The sequence below is a fragment of the Hylobates moloch genome, unplaced genomic scaffold, assembly GCF_009828535.3.
Source record: "Hylobates moloch isolate HMO894 unplaced genomic scaffold, HMol_V3 SCAFFOLD_5, whole genome shotgun sequence".
Classification (NCBI taxonomy): Eukaryota; Metazoa; Chordata; class Mammalia; order Primates; family Hylobatidae; genus Hylobates; species Hylobates moloch.
The window spans coordinates 99,510,102-99,537,606 of record NW_026652280.1 but is presented as its reverse complement, the minus strand read 5'-3'; the positions used below and the strand labels follow the sequence as shown (position 1 = coordinate 99,537,606).

The following is a 27,505-nucleotide window of genomic DNA, read 5'->3' as shown; positions in this document are numbered from 1 at the left end:
TGTTACCATACCACAGTGGCCTTCCCAGACCACTGTGTATAAAACCACCCCTCTAGTTTCCTTTCCTGCTTTATTTTTCTGTAAAACATGATCACTATAAAACATTGTATACTATATATTTTACTGTTTATATTTATTTTTATAATTTATATTTTATATATGCTATATATATATATATATATATATATATATATGTTTTCTGGAGTATCATCTGAACTTCCTCATGATAACGTAAGCTCCATGAGGGCAGGGATTTTAGTCTTTTCTAATTGCTATATTCCTAGCAATTGAGGTCAGGAATTGCTAGGAATTCCTGACAGTTAGGAGGCACTTAACAAATATTTGTTAAATGAATGTCTGGCTTGATACCTGTGAGAAGCAGACAGTATATGACTCACCTAAGGTCTCCTTTGGCAACTACAAGTAGAACCCTCTCATTTATCATGTAAAGAAAATGGGAGAATGGGATTGGAAAGATAATCCCCTGAAAAGACAGAGGCTCTTATCACTCTGGGCTAGGGGACGGCTGTGTGTCTGGAAGGAGTTGGGAGACTGAAACAGTCTTATTCAACCCCATTCAATCCCAGTCTCACTCTGACCCAGAAGTCCTAGTGTACGTTTTTCCCCCATTCACTTACTAATCCACAGGCCAGAGCTTGCTCAGGTAACAGGAAAGCAGCAAAGTCTTTCAACAGCTGAGGCCAGTCTTGGAGCAGAATTTGCAGGCTTTTGTAGAGATCTACAGTCGTCTGTCTCTGGGTACTTGACTCAAATTCATAGATGACTTGAAGGAAGTCTTCATACTTGCCAGGGATATGTTGTAGGGCTTCTCGCACCTACACGGGAAGACTTTCAATCATCAACACCCTTTATTTGGGACACAACAAGCAATAAGGGTACAAGGGAGAAGGCAGGGTTATGGTTAGAGAGCTCCAAGAATGATCCATCAGAGGCTGCGCCACCAAGAGATCTTAACATCTGACTGTTAATGGAAGACACAGAGCAACAGGCAAGGTAAAAATCTTTTTCTGGGAGTGAGCAAGTGAAAAACCATTTTCCTAGTTCCACAGCTCTACCCACAAAACCAAGTAATGCTTTCCTCTAGGTCACAGCCCTAACCTTTCCTTACTGATTACAGCCCCATAATGAAATAGGTAACATGTGTTTGTACATGTATTTCAGCATGGGCGTAATTTGAGAGTAAATAATACGTAAGTTAGGAATGTCAGTAAAATATTAGGAGATAAGAAAAAGCTATGACTATCATTGACCGTATTCTGCTTTCCAGAGGGATAAAGGAACCAGGTGGTTACCAACAGAAGGACATAGTTCTCCAGGACACTACCAAGAAGAGGCTGGCTTATGTGTTTTGTTTTGTTTTGTTTTGTTTTTGAGACAGGGTCTCATTCTGTTGCCCAGGCTGGAGTGCACTGATGCAATCATGGCTCACTGCAGCCTAAACCACCTGGGCCCAAGTGATCCTCCCACCTCAGCCTCCCGAAGTACCTAGGACCACAGGCATGCACCACCATGCTTAGCTCATTTTTTAATTTTTGTAGAGATGGAGGTCTCCTATGTTGCCCAGGCTTGTCTTGTCTTGAACTCCTGGACTCAAGGGATCCTCCTACCCCAGCCTCCCAAAGTGCTGGCATTATATGCAAGGGCCACAACACCCAGCCTGGTTCATGTCTTTTTTTTTTTTTTTGAGACAGAGTCTCGCCCTGTCGCCAAGGCTAGAGTGCAGTGGTGCGATCTCGGCTCACTGCAACCTCCGTCTCCCAGGTTCAAGTGATTCTTGTGCCTCAGCCTCCCCCGTAGCTAGGATTACAGGTGCCCACCACCATACTCGGCTAATTTTTGTATTTTAGTAGAGACAGGGTTTCACCATGTTGGTCAGGCTGGTCTGTAACTCCTGACCTCAGGTGATCCACCCGCCCTGGCCTCCCAAAGCACTGGGATTATAGGTGTGCGCCACCACGCCCAGCTGGTTCATGTCTTAAGAGCAATGTATTTCCCTGAAATCCACTTGCTGGCCAGTGTACCCACTATCTTTCTTCTCAAGCCAAAGGTTCTGTAAAGGTCCTTATCAGCGCACCCAGTAAAGTCACAACCTCCCACTGATGATGGTGGTATCATCTTTCTGCCAATCTCTGGTCAACAGAAGGATGATGGCAGGGTACTAACAATAAACATACTTATGATTGAATTATATGTCTCCTTGTGGTTCTGTCACAGAGATCTTTTGCCAGAAAAGCCAAGATAGAGGAATATGAAGCCTGTCGTATAGCCTGAAAAACAGACTTTATTTTGAAAAACATCGCCCTTGAAGAAGCAGCCACATTCACAGAGACTGGCAATAACAGGAAGCAGCATTTGCCTACCCTGGTCAGATAAGCTTGGGCAAAGGCCAAGTCCTTCTGCTCCCTGAGTGGATCTCGCTCGAGAATGTCCTCATCATACAGCAACAGCAGCTTGGAGGTGTCCTTGCTGGCCCGAGCCCGACTTCCCCGCTTGTTGCGAGCTCGATGATTGTTCCGGCCTTTTCCAGCAGCTTTGATGCTCTCTCCTTGTAGCACACATGAAAAAGATTGTTTCGCTGTCCCTGCAACCCCTGCTCTTCCCATTCCACCACATGCACCACCCCAGCCAAATCCTATTCAATATTATGGAGCAATTCAAGGAAAAGGTTGTCAGGAAAATGGTATGAGAAGTAAGTCCGTCAAGTCAGCTCTATGCAGAGTCTGCAGTGTAACTGCCTTAACTGGGACGACAACAAGATAATCAGCTACTTCATATTGAGAAAGGAAGTCTAAAGAGCAAGTGTGGCTTCTGTAGCACTTTTGAGAGACTATGTCTTGATGAGGAACAAGCAGTGTTTTCTGAAATAAACATAGGTCTTAGCCCCACACGACAGATAAGGTAACAATCAGTTTAACGAAGTGAACTGCCAGGCACGGTGGCTCACGCCTGTAATCCCAGCATTCTGGAGGGCCGAGGTGGGCGGATCATAAGGTTAGGAGTTCGAGACCAGCCTGAACAACATGGTAAAACCCTGTCTCTACTAAAAAAAATACAAAAATTAGCTGGGTGTGGGGGCTGATGCCTGTAATCCCAGCTACTCAGGAGGGTGAGGCAGGAAAATTGCTTGAACCTGGGAGGCAGAGGTTGCAGTGAGCCGAGATCGCGCCATTGCACTCCAGCCTGGGCGACAGAGCAAGACTCCGCCTCAAAAAAATAAAAAAAAGGAAAAAAAGAAAGAAAGAAAGTGAACGAAGCTAATATAAATCTAGCAACGGATGAGAATCACATTGAAAATTTCTGAGTATCTATTCTCCACAAAGATACCACATTAAATATGTTTTGGGGAGGGGTGTTGCAGAAGAGATCCAGAGGGTTTCCTCTGGAAATCCTCCACCTGGTTTATAAGCTACCCACTCTGCACACTGTCCTCTAGACAATGAGGTTAAGTGAGAATGGTCCTTCAGTATAGCTCTGCCTAGCTCACCTGGTGGAGTTCTGCTGGTCTCCACTTCTGGAGCAGTCTCAGGTGAGGCAAAAGTAGAAGGAGCCTTCTCAGCAGGGTCCCCAACTGCTTCATCCGTCATTTCATCCTCTTTCTGCAGGCTTTCCATTCCTTCTGCTTCTTCTTCCTCCTCTTCTTCCGGCTCAGAGTTCTCCTCCTGAGAATTCTCTTCTTCAGACTCACCCTCCTGACTCATGCGCCTTTCAGATGCCAGCCAAGTCAGTTTCTCCATTGTTTCCTGTAAAACCCTCCAAAGAGTACTTATAATGGCTCTTAGTGGCTCATGAATTGCAAACAACACAAAGCTGTATCAGGATAATCTGAAGTTAAATAATGGGGAGCCCACTACAGCTGTCTGAGGGGAATTCCCTGAGTTATGAAATCCCAGCAATGGGCCAGGTACAGTGGCTCACGCCTGTAATCCTGACACTTTGGGAGGCCGAGGTGGGTGGATCACTTGAGGCCAAGAGTTCAGGAGCAGCCTCGCCAACATGATAAAACGGTGTCTCTACTAAAAATATAGAAATTAGTCAGGCATGGTGGCACATGCCTGTAATCCCAGCTACTTGGGAGGCTGAGGCATGAGAATTGCTTGAACCCAGGAGGTGGAGGTTGCAGTGAGCTGAAATTATGCCACTGCACTCCAATCTGGGAGACAGAGTAAGACTCCATCTCAAAAAAAACAAAAAAACAAAAAACCACAAAACAAGACAAAAAAAAAAGAAATCCCAGTGATAGCTGACATTCAGCCTGACAGCAGGAGAGGGGAAGAAGTTACCTTTTACAAACTTCTGCAACCTGAAGATAGTTTCCAGGCTGGAGTGCGGTGGTGCAATCTTGGCTCACTGCAACCTCTGCCTCCCCGGTTCAAGTGATTCTCCTGCCTCAACTTCCTGAGTAGCTGGGATTACAGGCATGTGCCACTATGCCCAGCTAATTTTGTATTTTTAGTAGGGATGGAGTTTCTCCATGTTGGTCAGGCTGGTTTTGAACTCCCGACCTCAGGTGATCTGCCCGCCTTGGCCTCCCAAAGTGCTGGGATTTATAGGCATGAGCCACCGCGCCCGGCTATTTGCTATTTTTTTTTTTTTTTTTTTTGAGACAGAGCCTTGCTCTGTTGCCCAGGCTGGAGAGCAATGACGTGATCTCGGCTCACTGCAACTTCTGTCTCTCGGGCTCAAGCGATTCTCCTGCCTCTGCCTCCCAAGCAGCAGGGATTACAGGTGTCCACCACCACGCCTGGCTAATTTTTGTATTTTCAGTATAGATGGGGTTTTACCACATTGGCCAGGCCAGTCTGAAACTCCTGGCCTCGTGATCCACCCACCTCAGCCTCCCAAAGTGCTGGGACTACGGGCGTGAGCCACCAAGCCCAGCCTATTACTATTTTTTAAGGCATTTAAAGTATGGTCAGGTGATTCAATTTAATGTGTAAACAAGTTTAATATAATAAGTAAAATTTCATCCTTTCCATCTCATTTCACCTCAACTCCACAATCATGTTCCATAATGCATTCACAAATAAAATAAAAATTATTTTAGGACTATCCATTGTGCAGCAAGCAAGCACATGGCATATCAATAAGTTAAACATATTACTGAGTCCACAAAATACTTGAGAATATTCTCCAGCTCTCACCTGGAGTTCTGGGACAGAAAGCACAGATTCTTCAGAAGCTGATGACATTTCATCTTCCTCATCTTGGGTGAGGTCATCAAAGTCCTCTTCTTCCTCTTCTTCTGGCCCATTCTTCTCTCCTCCAGTTTCTGGCCCAACTGGAGTCCCCACTGACTGACCATCAACACTGGATGAATCTTCTGGCTTCCCTGGGGGGCTACTAAGCCTCACTTCAGGATCCATTGAGGACAAGGCATTCTTTGATGATCCTTTGTTCACATCTGTCCCTGAGGTTCCTTCATCAGGGGGCTCTTGAGAAGATGAAGGGGTTTTAGTTGGCTGACTCCTCTCCTCTTCCTTCTGTAAGACTGTCTGTTTTGTTACTTCTCTAGCACTGCTCAACTCCTCGCTTGGGGCGCCAGTGTCCAATTCCACAGCATGTTCCACTTTGATGTCATCACAAATATCATGCTCAGGGGATCCACTGATTTCCTCTGTAGCATCTTCAGGTTCCATCTTGACAACTTCCTCTAAATCCCCAGGGGTAGGGTTGTTTAGAGACTCCTGGATGCCCTGAGGGAGCGGCTCCAGAGCTTGCCTTCCCTCCTCTGTTTTCACAACAGTCCAGCGACAGGCACTGTTCTCTGACAATCCTTCCTGGCACTCTGCATCTGCTAGTGGAGGCCCTGGGCTATGTTCCACTTTGGGGAAAACAGTAGCAGAGAGAGGAGATAGTTCCTGGGGCTCTAATTTGGGTTCTAGGCCCTGAAAGGCATTTTCCCCATTAGCCACAGCACAAGCAAGGTCCACATTCACGTGGGCCTTATCTTCAGGGGTGGATGGTATAGGAAGATTCACAGAATTGCCAGAAACAATTAAGGGCGAGACAGAGGAGGCCACAAGGGGCTGGTTCAATGGACAGGGGAAGGAAGTAGGGTTAACCAAGAGGGTGGTGATGGGAATAGTTTGGGGACTCTGGGCCACAGCTGCACTGACAGGCTGGATCATGTTACAGCCACCGCCAAGGCTCACAATCTTCACAGTGGTAGCGGGAACAGTGAAGATAACAGATGCAGGGTGGTGGATAACAGGGGCAGGTTTCATACAGGGAGAGGCCTTGACTCCCCTTCTCTTTGAGGGTCTGCGTCTCACATATGGCTTTCGAAACTTAGAAGGGGCAAGGGAGGGCAGCATTACCTTGGGCACAGGGGCAGAAGAGAGCAAAGTCTGGGACTCAGACAGAGGGAAGCTTGTCCTGGCCTCAGGGGGCATAGCAGGCAGTGCTGCAGGAGACTCAAAACTCTCACCTCCACTGACCCCCAGTGGAGGGACACCTGGAACTGTCTGTAAAACAGTGGCTGGCTGTATCGGGTGAGGAATCCGGAGCACCATTTTGCTTGGAGGGGCTTCTGAATGAGTTGATCGGGCTGGTGTTTTCCCAGGGTTGAGGCTGGGCTGGAGAGAGGGGCTGGGTTGGATAAGGAGGGGCTTCAGGACTGATGAACGCTTCTGTCTCCAAGCCTTCCTGGGAAAACGGGTGGCAACCGGCTTCAGTTTCAGGACTACACCCTTAGGCAATAGCAGTGGGTACCGAGTTTCACTCTCCAATTCCAAATTGTCTTTTTCTAGGCTTCGATCTGAGTTGATCTCAGTGGTTCCAGTCACATTTCCTACTTCTCTAGCACCATCAGCCATGTGCCGCATTTCTTCCTGGATGGATGGCAGACTGGCCTATTGGAAACAAGAACACTCTGATCCAGCATATGTCAGAATTTGGGAAAAAGAAGCTTGGCACAGTGGCTCACACCTGTAATCCCAGTACTTTGGGAGGCTGAGGTGGGCAGATCACTTGAGGTCAGGAGTTCAGGATGAGCCTGACCAACATGGTGAAACCCCGTCTCTACTAAAAATACAAAAATTAGCTGGGTGTGGTGGTGGGCACCTGTAATCCCAGCTACTCAGGAGGCGGAAGCAGGAGAATCACTTGTACCTGTGAGGCAGAGGTTGCGAGGAGCCGAGATCTCACCTTAGCCTGAGTGGACAGAGCAAGACTCTGTTTCAAAAACAAAACAAAACAACAACAAAAAAAGAATTTGGAGGCCGGGCGTGGTGGCTCAAGCCTGTAATCCTAGCACTTTGGGAGGCCGAGGCGGGCGGATCACAAGGTCAGGAGATCAAGACCATCCTGGCTAACATGGTGAAACCTCGTCTCTACTAAAAATACAAAAAATTAGCTGGGCGTGGTGGCGGGCGCCTGTAGTCCCAGCTGCTCGGGAGGCTGACGCAGGAGAATGGCATGAACGTGGGAGGCGGAGCTTGCAGTGAGCCGAGATCGTGCCACTGCACTCCAGCCTGGGTGACAGAGCAAGACTTCATCTCAAAAAAAAAGGATTTGGGAAAAACAATAGGGCTTTCTAGGTTTTAGAGACCTTAGACAGTCTCAAGGCATCCTTCCAAGAAGGGTCTCTCTGCATATCAAATCTACAAAGACCACATTCTAATTATACACTTTAGAAACTTCTGTGAATTTCCTTCAGCAAATTATTATTTTACCTATTATTTTGAAAATGCTGTAGAATTACCCAGAGCAGGGCAGAAAAGTGAGGGAAGAAAGGTGAATGAGGAAGATTTCTGAAGTCCTAGTTCTACAACTAAAGAACTAGATGATTAAGGAAGCCCTTGATATTCTCTCAGAACTTTTAGTGACCTTCTGCCTCCCATAGACTTTGAGGAAGAGGGCTGTACCTTTAACCAGAATGGGAGCCGGTGTTCTTCTCTCTCTATAGGTGGCTTCCACTGATGTGGCTGGATCTCTTCACAGCATTTTACTAGGACTGGCAGCTGTTTGGTCTTCTTATAAAACTTAACATGAAAAAAATGCGCATGAATTACATTCCTTCCAGAAACACTGTCCTCTGTCAGGCTGGTGGTGAATGGGGTGGGTGGTGGATCGAGACACACACACACACATACACACACACAACCACATACACAAACATCCATGAACACATATATATAAATAGCATATGCTGAATACTTGTACATTTCAAATTAAACTATTCTCTATTTAAATATTTTACAATTATTCAATACTTTCTAACTGATGATCTCCATTCTGGTTGCCAGGAAGGGGAGAGTTTAGGTCACAGAGAGAAAAGGAAGCAGATGCTTAGAGCAATCTTATAGTAAGATTTGTTCTTGATCAACAGCTGCAAAGACAACATCGTAATCTATACCTTGGACACATGAAAGCTTCCTTTTAAGCAAATGATGGTGTGAAGGGCATTAGAAGAGAAAGGAAAAAAAAAAGAGCCTGAAAAAGTTCAATTTTTTTTTTTTTTTTTTTTTGAGACGGAGTCTCGCTCTTTCCCCCAGGCTGGAGTGCAGTGGCGCGATCTCGGCTCACTGCAAGCTCCGCCTCCCGGGTTCACGCCGTTCTCCTGCCTCAGCCTCCCGAGTAGCTGGGACTACAGGCGCCTGCCGCCGCGCCCGGCTAATTTTTTGTATTTTTAGTAGAGACGGGGTTTCACCGTGTTAGCCAGGATGGTCTCGATCTCCTGACCTCGTGATCCGCCCGTCTCGGCCTCCCAAAGTGCTGGGATTACAGGCGTGAGCCACAGCGCCCGGCCGAAAAAGTTCAATTTTAAGAGTAAATGAAGGCTGGGCGCGGTGGTTCACGCCTGTAATCCCAGCACTTTCGGAGGTGGGCAGATTACCTAAGGTCAGGAGTTCAAGACCAGACTGGCCAACATGGCAAAACCCCTATCCCTACAAAAATACAAAAATTAGCCAGGCATGGTGGCACGCACCTGTAATCCCAGCTACTCAGGGGGCTGAGGCAGGAGAATTGCTTGAACCTGGGAGGCGGAGGTTGCGGTGAGCTGAGATCAGACATCGTGCCACTGCACTCCAGCCTGGGTGACAGAGTGAGACTCCGTCTCAAAAAAAAAAAAAAAAAGAATAGGCCAGGCACGGTGGCTCACGCCTGTAATCCCAGCACTTTCAGAGGTCAAGGTGGGCAGATCACGAGGTCAGGAGATCGAGACCATCCTGGCTAACATGGTGAAACCCTGTCTCTACTAAAAATACAAAAAAATATTAGCCGGGCGCGGTGGCGGGTGCCTGTAGTCCCAGCTACTCAGGAGGCTGAAGCAGGAGAATGGCATGAACCCGGGAGGCGGAGCTTGCAGTGAGCTGAGATCACACCACTGCACTCCAGCCTGGATGACACAGCAAGACTCCATCTCAAAAAAAAAAAAAAAAAAAAAAAATTGAGACAGGTCTTACTTTTTTGCCCAGGCTGGTCCTGAACTCCTGGGCTCAAGTAATTCTCCTGCCTTGGCTTCCCAAAGTGCTGGGATTATAGGCGTGAGCCACGGCCCCATTTAACTCTTGAATCATGTAACACCTGTTTCTCCCAACCTCTGATAGCATGTAAGATTTTTCCTTTGGCTCCAATGTTTTGAAAATTCATGATAATATGGCTTAGAATTTGTCTAGTTTCATCCATGGTGCTAAGGCACTTGATAAACCATATTCTGCTGCAGAAAAATCTTTTTCCTTCACGTTTGAGTTGTGTGTCATTTTCTGTGCACATCTTTGTACTTTTTGTTTGTTTCTTTGCTTCTTAGTCTTTGAGACAGAGACTCCTCTGTCGTCCAGGCTGGAGTGCAGGGGAGTGATCCACGCTTACTGAACCTCTGTCTCCCGAGTTCAAGTGAGTTTTGTGCCTCAGCCTCCCGAGTGGCTGGGATTACAGGTGAGTGGCACCATACCCGGTCAATTTTTGTATTTTTAGTAGAGACGGGGTATCACCATGTTGCCCAGGCTGGTCTTGAACTCCTGGCCTCAAGTCATCTGCCTGCCTCAGCCTCCCAAAGCCCTGGGATTACAGGCCTGAGCCACTGTGTACGGCCTCAATTTTTAAAAATTTAGAAAAAAATAAAAAAAAAATGCTACTAGAATGTGTTTCACTAAAGGAAGGAAGTAAAACAAAAACACAGATGTAGAATTCAGGAAATAAGAAGATCCAACACAGTAAGAGGCAAAATGAATCCCCAGGATGATGGGGAAGAAAAAGCCCAAGACATCAGTGCAGCAAGCTCAGAGAGCAACATGCTTAGAGTGGAATCATGTCAGAGGGCTCAGGGAGCAATTCCTTCAAGATGAAGTGACGGAATATCTAGAAGGCCAGACACACTGAAAGGAGATTAAGAAAATTAAGTAAAGTAACCTTTACTGTTGACCTGGGAATAATTACATAATAAAATCAAGTCCAGCCCCATCCCCCTAAAAATGTGATTATTTACTCCAAGAGAAACAAAATGTTCAGCAGGAAAGGCAAGGTATCACAATAACATAGCTGTGAAGAGCATTTATACAGTCCTTAAAATCTTACAGTGTAAACCCTGAATACAACCTAACCAAAATTGTGACATAATTACTAGCGAGGAGATTGGAGAGCAGAAAATGTGCATGTTTGTGGTGGGAGTAAGGTAGTGAGGAGACAGGTAAATCCTCAGCTTCCCTGGCTTATGGTTAATGGTTAATAAATAAGGCCTAAATCCAATATACCAGGAAGTAGCAGTTAGAGGCTGAGACAGGAGAACTGCCTAAGGCCAAAAGTTCGAGACCAGCCTGGGCAATATAGGGACACTCCATTTCTTAAAAAAAAAAAAAAAAAAATTTAATAGGCAAGCATGGTGGCTCATGCATATAATCCCAGCTCCTTGGGAGGCTGAGGTGGGAGGAATGCTTGAGCCCAGGAGTTCGAGGTTACAGTGAGCTATGACTGTACCACTGTACTCCAGCCCGGGTAGCAGAGTAAGACCCTTTCTCAAGAAAAAAACAAAAACAAAAACAAAACAAAACAAAAGGCTGGGCATAGTGGCTTATGCCTGTAATCCCAACACTTTGGGAGGCCAAGCTGAGGCAGGCGGACTGACAGATGTCAAAACTTCAAGACCAGTCTGGGCAACAAAGTGACACAGCATCTCCACACAAAATAAAATAACGAGCTAGGCTTGGTGGAACACGCCTGTAGTCCCCGATACTTGGAAGGCTGAAGTGGAAGGATCACTTGAACCCAGGAATTTGAGGCTACAGTGACCTATGACTGTGCCAATGCACTCCAGACAGGATGACAGAGCAAGAACCCGTCTCTAAAAACACAACATAAATAAATATCTAAATAAAAAAGAAGAAACCGGGTGCGGTGGCTCATGCCTGTAATCCCAGCACTTTGGGAGGCCAAGGCGGGTGGATCACTTGAGGTCAGAGGTTCAAGACCAGCCTGGCCAACATGGTGAAACCTCGTCTCTACTAAAAATACAAAAATTAGCCAGGTGTGGTGGTGCACGCCTGTAATCCAAGCTACTTGGGACACTGAGGCAGCAGACACCGAGGCAGGAGAATCACTTGAACCTGGGAGGTGAAGACTGCAGTGAGCCAAGATTGCGCCACTGTACTCAAGCCTGAGTGACAGAGCAAGAGTCTGACAAAAAAAAAAAAAAAGCATATAAGTAGAATACTGTCAGCAGAATATTGCCCAAAAGGCAATAGGGGAATTAATCTAGTATATAAGTGGGAGAAATTAGCTTTAGATAAAAGAAGGTTCCTCTTTTCTTTGAAAATAACAAGAGAAAAGAATGGGTACATATTGGTGAGGTGCCCGAATGGCGCATGCAGGAAATACTCACTTTAATGATGTTGTCAGGAGCTCTGTTCATGTTGAGGTTCTTGATTCTCACTGTCAGTTGGTGGGCAGTTTTGCAGGTTAGAAGGTACTTGCTGATTAGAGGATTAGGAAACTCAGTTCCTTCAAAATGCTTCAGTCCTAAAGCTAACAAACTGAGAAAGGAGAATGACACTAAATCTCACTTCACAGTCCTTCCTTCTAAAGGGCCTCCCCAGACTAACATATTTTACAATCTACTCTTTCTTATTTTATTTTTTTCTTGAGACAAAGTCTCATGCTGTCACCCAGGCTGGAGTGCAGTGGTACCGTTGCAGCTCACTGCAGCCTCTACTTCCTAGGCTGAAGCAATTCTCCACTCTCAGCCTCCCAAAGTGCTGGATTACAGGCATGAGCCATGGTGTGTGGCCCAATCTACCTTTTCATTTTTTTCAGACAGGGTCTTGCTCTGTTGCCCGGGCTGGAGAGCAGGTGGCATGATTACAGCACACTGCAGCCTTGAATGCCTGGGATCAAGTGATTCCCGCACTTCAGCCTCCCAAGTATCTGTGACCACAGACGTTCACCACCATGCCTGGCTAATTTTTTTCTTCCATTATTTGTAGAGACCAGTTCTCACTATGTTGCCTGGGCTGATCTTAAACTCCTGGCCTCAAGTGATCCTCCTGCCTCAGCCTCTCAAAGTGCTGGTATTACAGGTGTGAGCCCACCATGCCTGGTCAATCTACTTTTTCTAAATCTAATTCTTATACAAGTTGGTGACTACTCAATAGAAAATTTCAGATACTTAGTGAATACTGATTAAGTATTATGAATAAGAAGAAGGCCAAGCGCAATGGCTCACTCCTGTAATCCCAGCATTTTGGGATGCCGAGGCAGGCAGATCACTTGAGTCAGGAGCTCGAGACCAGCCTAGCCAACGTGGTGAAACCTCGTCTCTACTAAAAATAAAAAAATAGCCAGGTGTAGTGGTAGGCGCCTGTAATCCCAGCTACTTGGGCAAGAGAATCACTTGAACCCCGGGGGCGAAGGTTGCAGTGAGCTGAGATTGCACCATTGCACTCCAGCCTGGGTGACAAGAGTGAAACTCCGTTTAAAAAAAAAAAAAAATCAAATACTTCACAATTACGTGGGAACATAAGAAGCTAGGCATAAATCATCAATAAACGTGAGATCATGATGAGCTGTATCATGATGAGCTGTATACTAACAATACAAAGGAAGTTCAAAGAGAATACAAAGGAAGGAGAATAATTCTAATAAAACTAATACAAAATGAATAGGTACCCTGTCAGACAACTTAAACCGGCACCAATACTACCCTCTAACAACATATATAATTGTGGTTACATATATACATATGTGCTGGTAACAGTGTGGCAATACACACAAAGGGCCATAAAAATGTTCATAATCTGGTGGGTGTGGTGGCTCATGCCTGTAATCCCAGCACTTTGGGAGGCCAAGGTGGGAGGATGCCTTGAGTCCAGGAGTTTGAGAGATGCCTGGATAACACAGAGAGACCCTCATCTATACAAAAAAAAAAAAATTTAGCCATGTATGGTGGCACACACCTGTGGTCCCAGCTGCTCCGTGGAGGCTGAGGTGCAAGGATCGCTTGATTTCAGGAGTTCAAGGCTGCAGTAAGCTGTGACTGCCTAGGTGACAGAGTAAGATTCTGCCTCTAAATAAATAAATAAATAACATAAAATAAAATAAAAGCGAACCTCCTGCCTTGGCCTTCCAAAGTGCTGGGATTACAGGTGTGAGCCACCATGGTCTAAAATGCTTTAAAAATGTGTGTGACATCTTCCAAAAAGCAGTATTTGGCACTGCTAGAACAAGCACGTCCTAGAGGGCTCTGCTCATCTATACTGCTTTTCCTTTTGTCTTTTGTGTCCGTGTCTTATTATCCAAGTTTTACTTCCCCTAAACTCCTCAAAGGAACTACGTCTTCTCCTTGGGATATTCTGCTGTTTTGATCTCCCAGGGTAAACACTTACTTGTCCTCAGCCTTGGTGAAGACGATCTTATCCTGGGGATTCTTTGCCTTCAGGGAACACACTGGAAGTAACTCTGGATACATGAAAACCTTGCTTGTGGCCAGAATCCAAGCCACTTGCTTTGGCAAACAGGGAAATTCATTGGCTACAAGAAAATAAATCTCGGATAAATCAACTTCTAGGACAAAAGAGGGCTTCATAAAAGCCTGTGAATGCATTTTTGCATTTAGGTAGGAGCTATCCTTATCTAACTTGATTCCCTCCCATCTGCCCACCATCCCCCCAAAAGTTTCCACAGTCTTTCTTAAGCTAACATTATATCTAAAGGGAGTCCCATTCAATGACAATAAAAGTTGACTCTTATTCTTTCTTACGTGGAACACTTTATTCACTAAGTAAAACAAACACTTAAAAAGCACCTAGTAAAAAAAAAACAAAAACAAAAACAAAAAACAAAAAAAGCACCTAGTAATATAAGGTGCTGACAATAGTGTATGCTCAAAAATGTTTTACCTCCTTCCCCCCTTAAATACTTGAAGGATAAGAGACCTTCAACAATGCTTTCTTTCTTCCAGAATAAGATTCCAACTTCTTTAATCTCCCTCACAAATCTGGTATTCCAAATTTTACTTTTATTTGAGTCTTATTTAACTTTCATTAAGTTCTCCCAGATTCCTCCTGAGGCTGGGAACAAAAGAACCATAAAAGGAATGAGACAATTCAGTCTCATTCATTTCTCTCTCCCTCTCTCAGCCTCTCACTTTCAGGCACCTCTGCATTTATACAGACAAAACTACTATATCCCTATTTCTCCTTCCATAAGTGTTATTTTTATATCCCCAGAAGAAAGCAACAGGTCAACAGATGTGTAAGATATTATTATAATTTGGTGTTAAATCAAGTTTTCATTACCATTTCATATCATTTAATATAGCTATTAAAGTAGTTTGGGATCCGTGTCTACAATATAATACACTTAAATACAACTATATTCAACTTAACGATAAGACTCAGGGATTTAAAATAGAATCCAAAGACAAACCCAAATCCAGAACAAACCACAACTAATTTGCTAAATCAGGAAACAAATCAGAAGCAAATATTTGGCTTAAGTAAATAGCAAGTATTTTCTAAAAAAATACTAAACTAATGCAAGGTAGAATCTAAACCTGCAAATTTCTTTAAAATACTGAACATGGCAAATGTATAATCTCTAACTTATGCCTAACTTGCAAGTCAGTATTTAATTCAGAATGGAGATATCACTTACACTGCAGTCAGTATGGTAAATAAAGTTAGTTGATTTTTTTTTTTTTTTTTTTTTTTAGACTGAGTCTCACTCTGTCGCTCAGGCTGGAGTGCAATGATGTGATCTTGGCTCACTGCAAACTCTGCCTCCTGGGTTCAAGTGATTCTCCTGCCTCAGCCTCCCGAGTAGCTGGGACTACAGACGCGTGCCCCCACGCCTGGCTAATTTCTGTATTTTTAGTAGAGACGGGGTTTCACTGTGTTCGCCAGGATGGTCTCCATCTCCTGACATTGTGTTCCCCCTGCCGCGGCCTCCCAAAGTGCTGGGATTACAGGCATGAGCCACCGCGCCTGGCCTTAGTTGATCTTAATGATGACAGTAAAAAGCTAAACACGAACAAACTTTACCACCTGACTTTCATCTTTACCAGGCCCCAGTTTATCTTGATCTGACTCCTAATACTTACCCCTGATATTGCTGTAGTCCAATTCTTAGCACTGAGCCTCAGATCCCTACCTCCCATATTCCTATACTGTCTACTGCCTCCACGCTTTACCCAGGCCCAGAGATTATCATGTAATTCTAAAACTTGGATAACGAGTACAAAGGAAGGATAAAAGAGAGAAGGAAGAAATTACAAATGTCCTGTGTCCTCCATTCCTAGGCAAGTATCCTAGGAAGTTATCTATGGGATAAGATTCCCACCACCTCTCACCGCAAGTAAAAACTTAAAGCTGACACATCTGTCTCCTACCAGTCTTCTTGACAGTTTTATGAGGGCTGCAGTCAATGCTGACATGTGTGCTGAAGTCTTCAATAAGCTGCATAGCTCCCATCAAGTTACAGGGTTGGAACAGGGTCTGAAACTTGGGGTTGTACTGATGGTGAAGGGCGATGGAGCTTTGAGCAAAGGTTCCCAGCTCTTTCTGGGAAAACAGGACACAAGGAAGATCTAAGATAATTCCAGACAATTCATAACAGTAGCCTTTAGAATCTAAATGAGAAGCTGACCTTCCTACTACAGGATAAAAACAGGTAAAAATCATCATGAAGTCTTTCACAATAAACTACTCTGTTAAGATTATGCCTGAGTTCCCAGATATTCAGGGATTGTATTCTTGTTTTACTTTTAGACTTAGTGAGAAACACTAAGGAATATATAGTCTAGCTCCTGAACTAGAAGTAAGATTATGAAGAATGAGGACTCATTTTTTTTTTTTTTTTGAGACGGAGTTTCGCTCTGTTGCCCAGGCTGGAGTGTAGTGGTGCAATCTTGACTCACTGAAGTCTCCACTTCCCGGGCTCAAGCAATTCTCCATCCACCTCCCGAGTAGCTGAGATTAATTACAGGAGCCTGCTACCACGCCCGGCTATTTTTTGTATTTTAAGTAGAGACCGGATTTCACCATGTTGGTTAAGCTGTTCTCGAACTCCTGACCTCAAGTGATTCAGCCACCTCAGCCTACCAAAGTGCTGAGATTACAGGCACAAGTCACTGCACCCAGCCAAGAATTAGGACTATTACTTTTATTTTATTTATTTATTTATTTTGAGACTGGGTCTCACTCTGCCACCCAGCCTTGAGTGCAGTGGGGCGATCTCAGCTCACTGTAACCCTCACCTCCCAGGCTCAAGCTATCTTTTCACCTCTGCCTCCCAAGTAGCTGAGACTACAGGTACGCACCACCACATCTGGTTAATTTTTGTATTTTGTAGAGACGGGCTTTTGGCATGTTGCCCCAGCTGGTCTCGAACTACTGGGATCATGCAATCTGCTTGCTTTGGCCCTCAAAGTGCTGGGATTACAGGCATAGCCACTGTGCCCAGTCTCAACATCTATAAAATGAACAGTGGTACCAAAAACCTAAGAAGTTAGGTTGCATCTAAAGATGAGGAGGATTCAATAAAAATATCAGAAGGACAGTATTAAGAAAATTGAATACACTCCTTGTCCTTTCATGGGAATCAGTGGCTTATGTTCTCTCATCAAACACAGTAAGCCTTAACAGAAAGCAGGCAAAGCAATCAAAAATACCCAAGAGAAAAGAATAAATACAGATTGTGATCAGTGAGTAACTGTGAGAAATAACCTGCCAAGCTAATTTCATACTCTAGTCTTTAGAGTTACGGATATTTGGAAACTTACAAGAAATATCCTGGTGGTACTGGCCTCCAGATTGAGATTGGGGTTGCAGGTGGCAAGAAGGTGGATTTGGGTCAAGAGCTGAACGTGCTGGGGATGGAAAGAAAATAATGAAGTGACATGTTACCACATTGTCATTTCAGGAATCCAGAGAGATCTTTTTTTTTCTTCTTGGAGACAGGATCTCTGTCTGTCACTCAGGCTGATATACAGTGATGCAATCGTAGCTCCACGCCCTCTCAACTTCCTGTGCTCAAGCAATCCTCCCACCTCAGCATCCTGAGTAGCTGGGACCACAGGTGCATGGCACCATGCCTGGCTAATTTATTTTTATTTTTTTGTAGAGACAGGGTCTCACTATGTTGCTCAGGTTGCTCTCGAACTCCCTGGCTCAAGCAATCCTCTTACCTCAGCCTCCCAAAGTGCTGGGATTACAGCTGTGAGCCACCGTAACCCAGCCCCCAGAGAGACAATAACCAAGATGTTTGCAACTTTATCACATATATTTTGCTTTCTGAAAGGAGTATGAAAACAACCTAGGATCTTGGCATAAATCTCTCAGACATGTTCCCTTGAACAAAATGACAGAACCAGAGGAAGCTTAACCTCAATCCAGAAGGACTGAGGTTAGAAAAAGGAAAAACAGGCCGGGCGCGGTGGCTCACGCTTGTAATCCCAGCACTTTGGGAGGCCGAGGCGGGCCGATCACGAGGTCAGGAGATCGAGACCACGGTGAAACCCCGTCTCTACTAAAAAAAAAAAAATACAAAAAATTAGCCGGGCGTGGTGGCGGGCGCCTGTAGTCCCAGCTACTCGGAGAGGCTGAGGCAGGAGAATGGCGTGAACCCGGGAGGCGGAGCTTGCAGTGAGCCGAGATTGTGCCACTGCATTCCAGCCTGGGCGACAGAGCGAGACTCCGTCTCAAAAAAAAAAAAAAAAAGAAAAAGGAAAAACAACCCTACTTCTCACAGTGAAGGTTGTTAATTTCAGAATAGATTACTAAGGACTCTTTGAAATCTATATTTCTGAATACCATTAGTGTCCTTGTGTGCTCTCTTCCTTGAGCCATAAGGCATGAACATGATGACTTCTTGAGCTCCTAATGAGGTGAAGATACTATGGTTTTAGGAGGTGGTAAGGTAACTATCTCTGACTTTTACAAAGCTGTTAATTTCTGGCCTCAGAGTTAGGCCTTGGTATAATCCAGTATTAATGGCCAGGTGTGGTGGCTCATGCCTGTAATCCCAGCACTTTGGGAGGCCGAGGCAGGCAGATCACAAGGTCAGGGGTTCGAGACCAGCCTGGCCAATATGGTGAAACCCCGTCTCTACTAAAAATACAAAAATTAGCTGGGCATGGTGGCAGACGCCTGTAGTCCCAGCTACTTGGGAGGCTGAGACAGGAGAATAGCTTGAGCCCAGGAGGCAGAGGTTGAAGTGAGCTGAGATCGGGCCCCTGCACTCCAGCCTGGGAGACAGACCCAGACTCTGTCTCAATAATAAAAAAAAAAAAAATCCAATATTAACATGACCAAGAAAAATCTTACCTGCTGCATCTGCTGCTGGAGTCTCTTCCTCTGGGCTGGGTCCAGAATCAGAGTCTGATGAACTTTCTCACTCTGGGGTTTAACCTTCTCTACTTCCTGCAGCTGTTTGGCTGAAGATTTCTTCATCTTCAGCTGTTCAAATAGATCCTTCACTGTCCGATGTTGTTCATTTAACAGGTTGGCCAGTGGTTCCTCAAACCTATTCCCAACAGGGAGATGACTGAATTTGAGCGTTTCCGTAGGTCCACAACACATCCAGTTCATTCCAATGATGAGCAAAGAGCCTGAACAATTTTCATTCCCTACTAACCCCCATCTCACTTTAGCCAACAGTCAAACTCTCAGCCTTTTACAAATCTTTTCCCAAAGTAGTTAGCATGCATCAAATATGACGATTCTATATTATATTCCATCCCATTCCTCTATAATTCCTCTTCTAAATAATATACAAATATAGAAAAAATCAAAATGCTAGGAACAGACAAATATCTGGATAAGAAAGCAGCCAAGGAGCTGGTGGGAACTCATCATTCTCATTTCTTTTCTCATTTACTTGTTGCCCCCATCCCAGGTTCAGCTTGTCCCATTTCCCTATCCACTCAGGCTGCACTGCCTTGCATTTTTTTTTCAAAATTTAAATTTTTTTTGAGATGCAGTCTCGCTCTGTCACCCATGCTGGAGTGCAGTGGCACAACCTCAGCTCACCGCAACCTCCGCCTCCCGGATTCAAGCGATTCTCCTGCCTCACCCTCTCAAGTAGCTGGGACTATAGGCACGTGCCACCACGCCCAGCTAATTTTTTGTATTTTTAGTAGAGATGGGATTTCACTGTGTTATCCAGGACGGTCTCCATCCCCTGACCTCATGATCCACCCATCTCGGCTTCCCAAAGTGCTGGGATTACAGGCGTAAGCCACCATGCCTGGCCCTCAAAATTTTAATTTTAAGTTTCAGAATACATGTGTAGGACGTGGAGGTTTGTTACACAGGTAAATGTGTATCTTGGTGGTTTGCTGCACCTATCAACCCATCATCTTGGTATTAAGCCCAGCTGCATTAGCAGTTTATCCTGATCCTCTCCCTTCCCCTGCTCCCCCAACAGGCCCCAGTGTGTGTTGTTCCCCACCCTGTGCCCATGTGTTCTCATTGTTCAGCTCCTACTTATAAGTGAGAACATGTGGTGGTGGTGTTTTTCTGTTCTTTTTTTTTTTTTTTTTTTGAGACGGAGTCTCGCTCTGTCACCCAGGCTGGAGTGCAGTGGCGCGATCTCGGCTCACTGCAAGCTCCGCCTCCTGGGTTCATGCCATTCTCCTGCCTCAGCCTCTCCGAGTAGCTGGGACTACAGGCGCCCGCCACCACGCCCGGCTAATTTTTTGTATTTTTAGTAGAGACGGGGTTTCACTGTGGTCTCGTTCTCCTGACCTCGTGATCCGCCCGCCTCGGCCTCCCAAAGTGCTGGGATTACAAGCGTGAGCCACCGCGCCCGGCCTGTTTTTCTGTTCTTATGTTAGTTTGCTGATGGCTTCACCTCCATCCATGTCCCTGAAAGGGACATGATATCATACCTTTTTATGGCTGTATAGTATTCCATGGTGGAATACTACATTTTCTTATTTATCTACTGCTGTAATATTGGGGATTCCTTGAAATATGATAACCTGCATGTTGGCCGGGCGCGGTGGCTCACGCCTGTAATCCCAGCACTTTGGGAGGCAGAGGCGGGCGGATCACGAGGTCAGGAGATCAAGACCATGGTGAAACCCCATCTCTACAAAAAATACAAAAAATTAGCTGGGTGCAGTGGCAGGCGCCTGTAGTCCCAGCTACTCGGGAGGTTGAGGCAGGAGAATGGGGTGAACCCGGAAGGCAGAGCTTGCAGTGAGTCAAGATCCCGCCACTGCACTCCAGCCTGGGCGACAAAGCGAGACTCCGTCTCAAAAAAAAAAAAAAAAGAAAGATAACCTGCTTGTTGTAGCTACATAAACAGATTTTTTTTTTCTTTTGAGGCAGAGTCTCGCTCTGACGCCAAGCTGGAATGCAGTGGCATGATCTCGGCTCACTGCAACCTCCGCCTCCCAGGTTCAAGTGATTCTCCTGCCTCAGCCTCCTGGGTAGCTGGGACTACAGACACGCACCATCACACTCAGCTAATTTTTGTATTTTTAGTAGAGATGGGGTTTCACCATGTTGGCCAGGATGGTCTCGATCTCTTGACCTCATGATCCACCTGCCTCAGCCCCCCAAAGTGCTGGGATTACAGGCGTGAGCCACTGCGCCCGGTCAACAGATCTTATCCTGACTGCATAGGGTATCAGCATGTGCTTCATCACTTAGGTATCTTATTCTCCTTTTACTTCAAACTGACATGCTAGGTTTTTGAATTTTTGCTTCAGCCCTGGAAAAAGTCTCTCAGGAGCGTAGGGGTGGGAAGTTAGGGTTGGGAACCTTAGAAGAGGAATTTACTTATTTATTTATTTATTTTTTGAAATGGAGTCTTGCTCTGTCGCCCAGGCTGGACTGCAGTGGCATGATCTCGGCTCACTGCAACCTCTGTCTCCCGGGTTCAAGTGATTCTCCTGCCTCAGCCTCCAGAGTAGCTGGGATTACAGGCACGCATCGCCATGGCTAGCTAATTTTTGTATTTTTTGTAGCGACAAGGTTTCACCACGTTAGCCAGGCTAGTCTCGAATCACTGACCTAAAGTGATCCACCTGCCTTGGCCTCCCAAATTGCTGGGATTACAGGCGTGAGCCACTGCACCCAGCCAAGAAGAGGAATTTAAAGGGCTAAAAGAAAATACCTTCATGGAGAGCAGCAGGGTAATATTTGAACTAACTACTCAGTTCTGTTCATGTGAACTACCATTACTTTAGTTAGTTTAGTATATCCTTTTCCTGCTTCATGCTACAAGATTTTTGACTTGTTAAGAAAGCAAGCCTTGCCAGTCAGAATGACAATTATTAAAAGGTCAAGAAATAGTCAGGCGCGGTGGCTCACGCCTGTAATCCCAGCAATTTGGAAGGCCAAGGCAGGTGGATCACTTGAGGTCAGTGGTTCAAGACTAGCCTGGCTAATGTGGCGAAACCCTGTCTCTACGAAAAAATACAAAAATTAGCTGGCCGTGGTGATGCGTGCCTGTAATCCCACCTACTTGGGAGGCTGAGGCAGGAGAATCACTTGAACCCGGGAGGCAGAGGCTGCAGTGAGCCGAGATTGCGCCACTGCACTCCAGCCTGGGCGACAGAGCAAGACTCCGTTTCAAAAAAATAAAATAAAATAAATAAATAAAATAAATTCCTCTTCTAAGGTTCCTAACCCTAACTTCCCACCCCTACCCTCCTGAGAGACCGTTTCCAGGGCTGAAGCAAAAAACTGAAAAACCCAGCATGACAGTTCTGAAGTAAAAGGAGAAAAAGATACTTAAGTGATTAAGCACGTGCTGATACCCTATGCAATCAGGATAAGACCGGTTGATGTAGCTACAGGCAGGTTATCATATTTCAAGTAATCTCCAATATTACAGCAATAGATAAATAGGTGTTTTCAATAATTTTAAAAAGTTATTTATCTATTTGGGATAAAAATCATGCTTTCTTTTATAGTATTTACTGTGGGTTTGGGCAGCACAGGGTAAAAACCTAAAGCCTGTGGGACTGTCTTATACAATCTTCTGAGAACTGAAAACCTGATCACCTGCACTACTACCACTGAAGGAACAGAAGACCAGAAGCATAAAAAAGAAGGTAATGGAAACATAGCCTGCACGTAGTTGTATTTATTATTATTATTATTATTATTATTTTTGAGATGGAGTTTTGTTCCTGTTGCCCAGGCTGGAGTGCAATGGAGCGGTCTCGGCTCACTGCAACCTCTGCCTCCCAGGTTGAAGCGATTCTCCTGCCTCAGCCTCCCAAGTAGCAGGGATTACAGGCACCTGCCAACACGTCTGACTAATTTTTTTTGCATTTTTAGTAGAGACAAGGTTTCACCATGTTGGCCAAGCTAGCCTCGAACTCCTGACCTCAGGTGATATGCCTACTTCGGCGTCCCAAAGTGCTGGGATTAAAGGCGCCAGCTGGCCGGGCACAGTGGCTTACGCTTGTAATCCCAGCACTTTGGGAGGCCGAGGCGGGTGGATCACGAGGTCAGGAGATCGAGACCACAGTGAAACCCCGTCTCTACTAAAAATACAAAAAATTAGCCAGGCATGGTGGCGGGCACCTGTAGTCCCAGCTACTCGGAGAGGCTGAGGCAGAAGAATGGCGTGAACCCGGGAGGCGGAGCCTGCAGTAAGCCGAGATTGCGCCACTGCACTCCAGCCTGGGCAACAGAGCGAGACTCCGTCTCAAAAAAATAAATAAATAAAAATAAAGGCGCCAGCCACCACGCCCAACCTATAATAATAATAATAATTATTATTATTATTTTGAGAAGGATGAGTGCAGTGGATGATTTGGTCTCTTCTGCCTCCTGTTCTTTCCTGCCTCAGCCTCCTGAGTAGTGGTTAGGGGTGTACCATGCCTGGTAATTTTTTTTTTTAAGTTTGGTCAGGCTGGTCTCAAACTCCTGATCTTGTGATCCGCCTGCCTTGGCCTCCCAAAATGCTGGGATTACTGGCGTGAGCCACCGCACCCAGCCTATTATTATTTTTTGAGAGACAGTTTCACTCTGTCACCCAGGCTGGAGTATAGTGGCACAACCTCAGCTCAGTGCAACCTCCGCCTCCCGGGTTCAAGCATTTCTCCTGCCTCAGCCTCCCAAGTAGCTGGGATTACAGGCGCATGCCACCACACCCAGCTAATTTTTGTATTTTTAGTAGAGATGGGGTTTCACCATGTTGGCCAGGCTGGTCTGGAACTCCTGACCTAAGGTGATCTGCCCGCCTTGGCCTCCCAAAATGCTGGGATTGCAGGTGTGAGTCACCACATGCAGCCTTGCACCTAGTTTTAATAAGTATTACCTGGATAACTGACAAGGGAAGCACAGATAACTCGCTTTCCCAGGGTTTTTGTTTTGTTCTTTTTTTTGTCTCTCTTCTTTATTGTGTTTTAAGATGTTTTTACTATCTATGGACTTACAGAATCCAGGATGCTTTATTTAGTCAAAGATTATAACAGGTTTGCATTTGCAACTGAAAGAGAAGCAGCAGCTGCCCAAGTACAGTCATGTGCCACATAATGTTTCAGTCAATAATGAACCACATATTCAGAGGTGGCTCCATAAGATTACTGTACCTTTTCTATGTTTACATACATATGTACTTACCATTGTGTTACAACTGCCTACAGTATTCAGCAGAATAACATGCTATACAGGTTTGTGGCCTGGGAGCAATATGTTATACCGTATAGCCTAGGTATGCAGTAGGCTAAACCATCTAGGTTTATCCAAGTGCTTTCTACGTTTACACAATGATGAAATCGTTTAATGATAACATTTCACAGAATGTATCACCATGAGATGATATATGACTGTATTCTACTGAATACCAGAAGGTAACTGAATTCTAACAAGAGTTTTAAATTATTTCTATACTTTACAAATTTTATTTATTTTATTTTATTTTTTTGAGACAGAGTCTCTCTCTGACAAGCAGGCTATCATCTCGGCTCACCGCAACCTCCACTTTCCCGGTTCAAGTGATTATCCTGCCTCAGCCTCCCGAGTAGCTGGGATTACAGACACCCGCCACCATGCCTGGATAATTTTTGTATTTTTAGTAGAGATGGGGTTTCACCATGTTGGCCAGGCTGGTCTGGACTCCTGACCTGAGATGATCCCCCCGCCTCAGCCTCCCAAAGTGTAGGGATTACAGGCATGAGCCACCACGCCCAGCCTATACTTCCCAAATTTTCAGAAGTTACAAAGAGTCGATCAGCAGAACTAAAACACATTTATAGATCAAATCCCATTATATGTTTCCGGGATGAATGGTTCCATTCTGCTATAACAGAATTTTGTTCTATGAGCTGTAACTTAAAATAATGGGTCAAATACTGACTTAGCAATCTTGAGGTTTTTGATGTAGTTGTATTGTGATACTTGTTGTAATGGAGAATTACTGGTATTTCTAGTTTTTAGACATTGGTTGGCATATCTTATCTTTTTTCACTAAATTGGAAAATCCCTAAAGGTCTAGCTTTCAGATGGATCCCAAGCTCTCTACTTAGTAATGTTGTTAGGTTCAAACCCAGGACTAATTACAGGGTCTGTTCTCTTTGCTTTGTTCCACTTATGGCACGAAATGCATCCTGACATCTAGCCATCCATCTAATGACTATATGCTGCTACTCGCAATGAATAACAATAGAATAAAGTGCAGATGCAAATCCACCACAAAATGAGGAAAAAATTAAAGCCTCTACTTTCTGGATGCTGTAACACAAGTGCCAACTTCAGGCAAAAAGGTCAGCACATATGTTTCAGACTCCTTACTGCAGGTGCTTCAGGGTTTGCTCCACTAATGCCTAGATGACTAACAAATTTTCAGTCACATTTAGCAGATATTAATGGCACATAAAAAGAACAAAAGGGACAGAATGGATATTACAATATGGGGTAGTTTGTGTGGCTGGCCACATAAAGTCCTACATACCTCTCCAGCATCACTCACCTGGAGAAGTGGATATGGATGCCAGCTACTGTTTTTTCTCCCTTCCCTTGGCCTTGGCCTACAGCTGCCCTGCCCCATAACAAGGAGACTTCACTTGACACCTAACTCCTGACAGGGCTCTGCATCCTTACATCAGTAACAGAAGCTGGTTTGGGATGAAAAATTATTAATTGCAACTTCTGAAAACCTTTTCAAAAATAAACTTTTCCTCTATTCCAAATCTCAAGGTCTTCAACTAGCCTACCGTAGAGCTTGAGGGGTGTTAAAGTTAGGACGAGGCTCAGCCACACGCTCCTCCTCTTCTGGGCCATCATCTTCCATGTTGGAGAATCCCATCTCATCTTGGAACTGTGGGCAAAGGAAAGGGAGGGTTTTCCTGGGGAATGGGCCTCTGAATGTTGCTCCAGTATTGGGAAGGAAGAGTGAAAACTATAGATTACAAGACTTTAATAATGCTGGCACCCAAAAGAGCCAATGTCAGAACTTTCTCACTTCAGGACTCCCACAAACCCACACTTGGGATGGCTATTATGCCAAGAAAGAAGTCGTTCAACCAGTCAACTTGTAACAGTAAGGACAGAGCGTGGATAACTCAAAATTATCAATCTCTCTCTCTCTCTTTTTTTTTTTTTTTTTGAGACAGAGTCTTGCAGTCTTGCTCTATTACCCAGGCTGGAGTGCAGTGGCACAATCTGGGCTTACTGCAACCTCCACCTCCCAGGTTCAAGCGATTTTCTTGCCTCAGCCGCTGCAGTAACTGTGACTACAGGTGCCTGCCACCATGCCTAATTTTTGTATTTTTAGTAGAGACAGGGTTTCACCATGTTGGCCAGGCTGGTCTCAAACTCCTGACCTCAGATGATCCACCTGCCGTGGCCTCCCAAAGTGCTGGGATTACAAGCGTGAGCCACCGCACCCAGCCTCAAAACGATCAATCTCTTAAAACGAAAAATCTTTTGAAACAAATTTATGAAAAAGGTAATTATTTGTGCACAAAGTAGTTTAAAACTAGTTGACAACCTTTGAGGACACACCAAATGACAGTAGGGGAAGTCATCAAAAGTTTTCCAGGGGCCAGGCATGCTGGCTCACACCTATAATTCCAGCACTTTGGGAGGCCCAAGGCAGGAAAATTGCTTGAGCCCAGAAGTTCCAGAACAGCCTGGGCAATGTGATAAGACCCTGTCTCTACAAATAAAATAATTAGCTGGGTGTGCTGGTGTGTCCCAGCTACCCAGGAGGCTTAGACGGAGGACTGCTTGAGCCTAGAAGGTCAAGGCTGCTGTGAGCTGTAATTTCACCACTGCACTCTAGCTTGGGTGACGGAGCAAGACCTCTCTCAAAAAAAAAGAAGTTTCAAGGAAAATGTAAATAAGAACAACATACATGTATATAATCAAGAGTCTAGTAGTTAGCAAAATTCTCTTGTCATTATATTCTTTCCCAGGTAGACTAAAAGGAGAATTGGTTCAGTCAGACCCCCTCTCCTAGAGGGAGCATCACAGAGACGAAATGACACATCTTGCTGGAGAACTGACTTACAATCCCATGTTCTCACTTGAGGATCATTACTCACAGTTTCAAACAGCTCTTCCATCAGCTCATTTACTTCCTTTTCTGCAAGAAAGCCAGACAGTATGTTGTTAGTATAAATTAGATTTTACAATAAGGAGGAATTCCATGAAGACAATGTATAATGTTTTCAACAAGGCATGACACATTCTTCATATCTATCCTTCTTTTTTTTGAGATGGGTCTCACTATGTCACTCAGGCTGGAGCACAGTGGCGCGATCTCGGCTCACTGCAACCTCCGCATCCCCTCCCTGGTCCAATCGATCCTCCCACCTCAGCTCCCCAAGTAGCTGGGACCACAGATGCATGCCACCACGCCCGGCTAATTTTTGTATATTTTGTAGAGATGAGGTTTCACCAGGCTGGTCTCGAACTCCTGAGCTGAAGCAATCAGCCCAACTCGGCCTCCCAAAATGGTGGGATTACAGGTGTGAGCCACCATGACTGGCTATCCTTCATTCACTTATTCAAAAACATTTGAGGCCAGGCGTGGTAGCTCACGCCTGTCATCTCAGCACTTTAGGAGGCCAAGGCAGACGGAT

The 27,505-nt window shown here is 45.1% G+C and overlaps 1 protein-coding gene across 8 annotated transcripts in view; it reads right to left on the bottom strand.

Annotated features, from left to right (window-relative positions):
• The window catches only part of GON4L (gon-4 like), a 104,509-nt gene that overhangs the window by 9,491 nt on the left and 67,513 nt on the right, over positions 1–27,505 (bottom strand). For all 8 annotated transcript variants that reach the window (XM_032154250.2, XM_032154251.2, XM_058439183.1 and 5 more), the window contains 12 exons: positions 26,966–27,006; positions 25,634–25,737; positions 18,777–18,975; positions 17,234–17,320; positions 15,842–16,013; positions 13,839–13,983; positions 11,840–11,990; positions 7,887–8,003; positions 5,163–6,872; positions 3,506–3,761; positions 2,382–2,566; positions 639–836 (listed from right to left, as the gene is read on the bottom strand). In XM_032154250.2, the coding sequence (XP_032010141.1) occupies positions 639–836; positions 2,382–2,566; positions 3,506–3,761; positions 5,163–6,872; positions 7,887–8,003; positions 11,840–11,990; positions 13,839–13,983; positions 15,842–16,013; positions 17,234–17,320; positions 18,777–18,975; positions 25,634–25,737; positions 26,966–27,006 (3,365 nt within the window). The remainder of the gene's footprint in view (positions 1–638; positions 837–2,381; positions 2,567–3,505; positions 3,762–5,162; positions 6,873–7,886; positions 8,004–11,839; positions 11,991–13,838; positions 13,984–15,841; positions 16,014–17,233; positions 17,321–18,776; positions 18,976–25,633; positions 25,738–26,965; positions 27,007–27,505) is intronic.